Here is an 8,238-nt window from a genome sequence, read left to right as displayed (position 1 = left end):
TCATGTTCCGAGTGTTGAAGGAACGGTGCTAATCTCTGGGTTCCAATTATGTCTCCATTACTGGATGTTGAAATATTTTCATTAGGAATTTCTGGTATAGGTATATTGGATCTCCGATGTGCTGGTATAAAATTTTGATTTGAATTTTTAGGTTTATTATTATTGTTATTATTCTTTGGTCTTGTTGAGGGTTGATTTGATGTGGTTGTGATTTGATTAATTTTATGGGTTTTTGATTCTTCAGTGGGATGTTTAATTGAAAGTTTCTGCATTGATTTTGGTGATGAGAGTGCAGAAGAGTTAGTTGATTTATCCATATTTGGGGAATCGTTATTTATATTTGTCTTGGATTGTGGAATACTATGGATTTCCACTTGTGATGCAGTTAATGTAATCTGTTTCTGATTAATGGGTGAGACTGGGGTTTTGCTAGATTGATCTGTGAATGGAATGTTAGGTTTTTTTTTCCCTTAGGGGGAGTTCTGTCAATTACTTTCCTTTTTTTATTATGGTTATTTTTCTCAATTAAGTTTTCTGTGGATGATGTTAGTGCATTATGAGTTTCCAGATCTGAATTATTAACCTCTGTTGATTTTTCCCTCTATTGATTTTTCCATATTGGAAATCGTTTCTGAACGATTAACTGGGCTTGTTACTGGGGAGGTCTGTTGCAACTGTAGGCTACTCTTGGGCTTTTATGAATAGTAGAGGAGGGGGAGAGGTGTGTCACAGCTATTCTGTGTTGAGATTCTTTATGTTTATTATGAGTTGTTACAACATTTGAATATGAATGTAGTTTTGCTGGGTCACTGATTCCTCTCACCTTCACTTCGAGTTTGGCTTCGTTAACGGGCATACCAGTTCTGTCCATTAACATTTGTAATTCTGTATAATATTGATAAAATATACAGTCTTTAGATTTTGCATGATGATTTAATTTGCAATTTACACATTTGAAGGTTTTGCATTTCCAATTTGTTGTGTGGTCTTCAGATCATACAGCGCATATAGCGTTATTTCTACATCTTTTGGTGGAATGGCCATATTTTAGACAGTTAGAACACTGGAGAGGTTTAGGGACAAAGGGGAGAACTTCTCTATTTAGTCCTAGAATTTTTATTTGTCGTGGTAGTTCCTGGTTTGTAAATTTTATTTTGACTATTTTAATATGTTTATTTGCATCCTTTCTACTTGGGACAGTATATAATTCCAAGTCATGTAATATAATTCCAAGTCATGTATGTTGTTGTATCTTAATTTAAGGGAGTCAATTAAGATTTGTTTTGATGGTAGCTCTTTTTCATCATTGTTTGGGAGCATTACTGTTCCTTGTGTATAGTTTAGTGTTTCACGGCTGGTTACTGTTACTTTTATTTCATTTATGTTGGTTATTTGTAGAAAGGTTGTTTTTGATATGTCTACATTCCATGTCTTGTGTGGGGTGTATATTTAATAATTTCTCTAAAATGGCTGGTGAGATCTGCTTTTCTGCTTTTAATATTAAAAATCTGGACCAATTGTCTGGTCCAAAAATATGTTCAAAATGAACTAGTGTTGGATTGAGTCGACAGTTATTTCTTTTTAATTTTTTCACATTCATCGGTGATGAGCTGTCTTGTGTTGATGGGGTTTTAGGGGGATTACTTGTCTCTATTTTAGAGTTATTGTCCTTTATGTATGGTTCCAGTGTTACAATACTAGAGTTTACCAATTTGTTATTATTTGTTTCTTTTTGGCTTTCTAAACTCTTCGAGTCTTTAGGAATTGATATTTTACTTGGAACAAGATGTTCCGTTGTAGCGTTTATATCTATGCTAAGGAGATTCGGGAGTGACGTTCCATTAGTCATCAACTGTGCCAGAATTTTACCATCATGGGGTCCAGGGGTAGGCTACTATCTTCATGGTTACTTTGCATAAAGGATATATATATAAAAAAAATGAATAAATCTTGGAAAGGTATTGGCTTTTTATGAAGTTGAATGTTCCACTAATGGCACAAGTGGGAACTGTCTCCCAAATGTCCACGTCCCTACCCTATCCCAAAAGGGGGATGGCACATCATGATTAGTATGGCCCAAGTGTGAGCAAACCCCGCTTTCTAGGATTGAATGTATTGTAATAATACAGTCATCCCCATCCTAATCACAACATTGGCTAACCGGACAGAAAACCGAGAGTCCTATTCCTAGAACCAGGCCCCCTTGGAGTCCGTGGTCCAGCTCCACAGAATAGTTCCGCCTGAAAAACCAGGTCCGAACATTATCAGGTAGATGATGGTTCTACCACAGTTCCCACTATTTAGCTTCAGATTCAACTTCACTCCATGCTATGATATGTTTTCCTATTTATTAATTTTGGTAATTTTGACAAGTGTAAAAATCCACAAAATTATTCCTAAAGTGCATTAATATATATGTGGGACACATGGGAGCATTAATATATATGTGGGACACTTGGGATCAAACTTACAGAAAAAAAAAATAATAAAAAAAAAAAATAGATCCCTAGGTTCGAGAACCCCCTCACCACGTCAAGGTGGTCCCAATTTGAGGGGGATCATTTTGTGGAGCCTGACCCGTGCCCCATACGAGCCAATGCGAGAGGCCACGGACAGGGATCTTACTCTCAAGACCATCTTCTTGCTAGGCCTGGCATCAACGAAGAGGATTAACGAATTACAGGGACTTTCCTTTGTGGTTAAACACTCAAGGGGGTGGGCATTGGTGACGCTCGAATTTGTCCCGAGTTCGTAGCGAAGACAGAATCCAGCGGTCCCTGACACTCGATTTGAGTCTTTCGCGATCCCATCCCTGAGTGACTTTGTAGATAATGACCCTGCCGAGTTGCTACTCCGTCCTGTGCGGGTGCTATGGTGCTATCTGAAGAGAACTCGGCGTCTCAGGCCCGAGTGTCGACGACTCTTTGTTAGCACTGGGACCCCTAAGGAGGAGGTGTCCAAGAACACGACCTCCTTATGGCTTTGAGAGATTATCAAGAAAGCGTATGCAGCAGCTGGGGAGGACGATACCAGCACTCTGCACCCCAGTGCTCATGAAATCAGAGGGATTGCGCCTACCTTGGGATTCAAAAAGAATCTATCGGTTCAGCAGGTACTGAGGGCGAGGGTGTGGTCACCCAGACCACATTCACCTTTTTTTACCTACGGGACTTTACCCGTTAGTCCTTGGATACCTTCTCCTTGGGGCCAGTGGTGGCTGCTCAACAAGTTGTGAAACTTACCCAGCTCCTGTACAGGTCAGTGTTGTGTCTCGTCTGTTGTACGTGCATGATTGGGCGTGAAAGGCGAGTGACTGGCTCTCTCTTCCTTCCTGTCATCCGACTTTTTACCTTCGGACAGAGAGTTTGGGCCGTACAAGCTGAACCAGACGTCAGACGCAGGTGAGTTTCATATCTTGAGTATCCTAATCTTTGCTGCCTTCCAGGTACACATTAGACGTAATGTCCCCTCTTTCCCCTACAGGGCAAGGAAGGGGTTGCGGACTAACTACCAAAGCCATTCTTCATTTTGGTCCTTAGTCCCCGACATCCTCCGGTCACCCCTTCTGTGGCTGGGAAAGGTTCCCTCTGTCTTTCACCTCGCTGTGTGTTCGCTTACCTACCGTAACCTCAACACAGCAAGGGCGGTCTAGTCGACTGGTCCATGACACTACAGTTCTCATAACGGTGATCACGGTCTGGTGGCTATGTCCTCCTGGCTCTTACCCCAGGAGAACATAAGGTGAGGTTGAACTTCCAGTCGTTCAGACAGTATATAATTCCAAGTCATGTTTGTTGTTGTATCTTAATTTAAGGGAGTCAATTAAGATTTGTTTTGATGGTAACTCTTTTTTTATCATTGTCTGGGAGCATCACTGTTCCTTGTGTATAGTTTAGTGTTTCACAGCTGGTTACTGTTACTTTTATTTCATTTATGCTGGTTATTTGTAGAAAGGTTGTTGATTGGGCTTTGGTTGTTGTTTGTATCAGCCATTCATTGTTTTTGATATGTCTACATTCCATATCTTGTGTGGGGTGTATATTTAATAATTTCTCTAAAATGGCTGGTGAGATCTGCTTTTAATATTAAAAATCTGGACCAATTGTCTGGTCCAAAAATATGTTCAAAATGAACTAGCGTTGGATTGAGTCGACAGTTATTTCTTTTTTATTTTTTCACATTCATCGGTGATGAGTTGTCTTGTGTTGATGGGGTTTTAGGAGAATTACTTTTCTCTATTTTAGAATTATTGTCCATTATGTATGGTTCCAGTGTTATGATACTGGAGTTTACCAATTTGTTTTTATTTGTTCCTTTTTGACTCTATTAACTCTCGGAGTCTTTAGGAATTGATATTTTACTTGGGATAGGATGTTCCGTTGTAGCGTTTATATCTATACCGAGGTGATTCGGGAGTGATGTTCCAATAGTTATTGACTGTGCCAGAATTTTACCATCATGGGGTCCAAGGGTACTGTTTATCTTTATAAAAGCACTAGGACACTGCTTCTCAGCTGCTGTCTTCTAAGCCCATCCAACAACAGCAACAGGACAAGGGTCTTTGGGGCTCTTGACTGTAGCTCACCATAATGAAAAGTTCTGCTAGGAAAAATGAGTAAAGACAAAAAAGGATTGTAACTTTGTCAGTAGGCCATGACTAATTTTGCTGAAGGCATGGGTGTTGAATCATTACTGTTATTACCTAGCAATTTAACCAAATCACCATCAAAATACTTGACAAACAAAGGTAGCACAAAGGGTTTTCTGATAAAATCTATACTTTCCCTAATAACTTTCTTTTCTCTATATTCTACACAACAAACAAAATGATGGAGCTTCTGACAAAATTTCTTTAATTCCAAAACTTGACATTCACTGTTGGTTGAGTCTTGGATATTCATTCAAGTGTGTTTTAGTGTTTGTTCATATGGGCTATTCAAGCAATGAAATCATACAATAGTAATAATCATCATCCAGCAGTTCTGCATAGTTTCAATTTCTACCTGATCAATGATAATCTCATTATATTACATAGTAGTTTCTTACCAACAGTGTGTTAATCTTTTTTTATACCTGGACAATCCTTACTTTCCTGTTTATTTTTTTGTTTTCAAAGGAAATAGAAAATTTTACCCATCCTTGGGAAACTAAAATAGCATTTGAAAAACAAAATATATATTTTCTTCTCTTTTTACATTCTGAACATTAGTTTCTTCCTAATTAAAAATGTATATCACAGATACTGTATTTGAAACTTACATGCTTAAGAGAGTTGTTATTTAACATTTTTATTACAGTAAGTAGGTAAATCTTTTGTTACCATGGTAACTTCAAAAGGAACTGTCATTTTCCTAAAAAATCTAAATGAATGTTATAATTTTCAAATATCTATCATACAAGAAATCAACCTTATTTCATGATTTTCTGATAAAAGCTCTTTTTACTTTAATTTTAACCATTCAAAATTGTTGAAGTTGTAATGTACAGTACAATGACATAAAGCTAGCATTCTGGAAAGAACATAACTTCTCGTTTAAATATAATAAATGCTCAATAACTTACAACTTCCATTCAGAACACAAAAAACAAAATTTTTATGTAAGCATATGAATAAAAATCAACATATTTTCAATACTTTTAAGAAGTCTTCCAACATGGCCTTTGTCCAAATGGAAAGATTCAAAAAAGAATCAACACAGAGAACATGAACAGCTCACAGGTAAATCCTACTTTAAAAAGTATTCACATTAACAATGTTCTGTCAAGAGTGCTGACAAATTTATATTTACCATACATTCGGAATGGAGAGCAAATTCTGGTTACTATCTGGTTTCGTGAACAAACGATGAAGATGATAATGAAAACTAATGTTCTTAATCTGGATGAAATTTGCTACTCCCAAAGGTGTGACTAAGGTAGATTACATGCAAAAAGCATGGAAGACCAAATATGGTAAGCATATTTCTAAGTACAAATGAAAGAAAGCTAAATAAAACTGAAAAAATAAACAAAAATAAAAATCGATGGCAAAATGACAATGCTTCTTTGCCAAGAACATTTCCTTTTTGTAGTACTGGAATGCAAATAAATCTATACACCACATCACATCATAAAAAGTAAGCTTAATTCCAAAGTTTCATAGCAAAACCTTGAGAACTCCACCATACCAGACTGAGGTTATGTTGACAAAAATAAACAATAATCAATTCTTGTTTAAGTGTTAATTTCACAGGGAACTCACCATTTAAGTAAGAATTAATTCGACCATCTTTTAGTTTTCAAATTGTTTCAAATGCTGAATGGATGTGGTTTATACATCTTTTCTTTTAGTTTTCAAATTGTTTCAAATGCTGAATGGATGTGGTTTATACCATAAGACGACCTCAAAATTTTCAACAAACGGGTATGTAACAACATCCATCTTCAAATACATGGGGTTCTCTACTTTCTAAGCGTTTAAAGAAGAAAAAAGGAAAGGAAGCTGGCATTCATCACTCTTGTCTGAAGCAGAAACTAATCCTTATCATTGTTTCACAAATTATTGGAATTTGGGTGTAAGCTTTGAACAGTAATTTCAAAACACTAATGTAACTTGATATTGACTTGTAAGTGAACATGAAATGCTAATACCATCAAACATAATAATGTGTAGAGGTCCTAGTGATATAAGGCAATTTTTTTTAAACATGGCAAACCTATATTCACCCTTACAGTTACAATTACAAATGCCCATAATTTTGTAGTGAGAAGAGTACTGTACCTACTTATCAACCTATTATTGCACATAAATCAATTTAATTGATACCACTGAAAATAAAGAAAAAAAAAAAAGTCTTCAAATATAACAATATACATTAAGAACAGTTATCATGAAAGATGGCAAACAAAGTCTAGCACACCTGTAGTTCAAAGATGTTTTGCTCACTTTTGAAACAAAATGTTACGAAATCTAGCAATACAGAAAAAAAAGGAAACTGCTCTCTTAGAGGAACAAAGGGAAGTATTAAATGGAAAACATTTGAAAACCTTTTCTATGAAAACTGTACATTCTACAAATAAATAACAGAAAAGGAGTATCAAATAATTAACCTCTATACATAATGTGACTAGCTTTCATAGTGCCCAGAAAACCTGAGCATTAACATCTACTGGGTGATTAAATCCTACATTTTTAATGCACCAAAAGTAACAATTCATATGAGTGAAGGCACTTAAAAGCATTCTGTGAAGTTAAATGAGTACAAAATACCACAGAAAAAACATTGAACTGCTTAACAAAGATATTTCATTATAACCTTTAATGCATTAACATACAGCAAGACTAGAATACATACCCAGATATCCCAAAATTATAACTTTAATATATCCAACTAACTTGAATACTATATCCAACACATAAGATAGCCACAATAGTACTATATATATTTGTGCCAAGAAAAATTAACTTCTGTGCGTTGTCATTTTCTTGACTCAGAATTCACCATTCAATCAGATGCCATTACTCCATTTGTGTGTATATACTGTATATCACCAACACCATTTCTAAAATCAAGTAACAAAGAAGTGTCAACCTTGGCACTTGAGGCACCTAGATTTTATATCAATCCCAATATATATCCAATCAACTTCCTTAAAACAGAGTAGCATGCCATACACTGAGGCTGCCATCTACATGCCTACTGAATCATTTAGGTTATACCAAAATATACATCAACACATTTCTGTACATAAAGATGAATTTCACTGCTTAACTACACGTAGTGTAAGTGGTTACCATATTGCCAACTCGCTGCGTAACAGTTCTGCAAGTCCGGCCAGCCCCTCCACTTCCAGCACTGAATCTTATATTTTGATGATGACCATCTGCATTGGCAAATGCCTGAGCATGGGCAAATGTGCCTTGATGATGCTGTCTTGCACGATTGTGAGCCTCTTGATGACGTCTCATATGGTCAGCATGCTGGAAGTGGCCACCCCCAAAAAATGAGTCATGGGAACCAAAAGGGTCACCAAATCCATGGCCACCAAAGAAGTCTTCCATATCCATGAATCCATCACTACCCTGCATGAATGGAAGAGGGTCCTATATAAACTAGCCTAACTTTTCACAAAATACTAAAATCAGTAAGTTAAAGAAAAGTACTACAATATTCAAACTAATGTTAAAATCAGAAGGTTTAAACAAAGATACTGTAATGTCTTAAACTTATTATCCTGGTTTAACTACAAATAGCACTG

The 8,238-nt window shown here is 36.3% G+C and overlaps 1 protein-coding gene across 2 annotated transcripts in view; it reads right to left on the bottom strand.

Annotated features, from left to right (window-relative positions):
• Positions 1–5,158: 5,158 nt before the first annotated feature.
• Positions 5,159–8,238, bottom strand: part of LOC136850261 (dnaJ homolog subfamily B member 9-like) — a 34,072-nt gene continuing 30,992 nt past the window's right edge. Inside the window, exon 4 of one of the 2 annotated variants that reach the window (XM_067123937.1) lies at positions 5,159–8,062. In XM_067123937.1, coding sequence (XP_066980038.1) covers positions 7,748–8,062 — 315 coding nt within the window. In that variant the 3' untranslated portion in view covers positions 5,159–7,747. The remainder of the gene's footprint in view (positions 8,063–8,238) is intronic. The other variant, XM_067123938.1, reaches the window with a different exon arrangement.

Source organism: Macrobrachium rosenbergii, chromosome 21, assembly GCF_040412425.1.
Source record: "Macrobrachium rosenbergii isolate ZJJX-2024 chromosome 21, ASM4041242v1, whole genome shotgun sequence".
In the NCBI taxonomy this organism is placed as follows: domain Eukaryota; kingdom Metazoa; phylum Arthropoda; class Malacostraca; order Decapoda; family Palaemonidae; genus Macrobrachium; species Macrobrachium rosenbergii.
The sequence above is the reverse complement of the archived record's forward strand: the minus strand, read 5'-3'. Positions and strand labels throughout refer to the sequence as shown.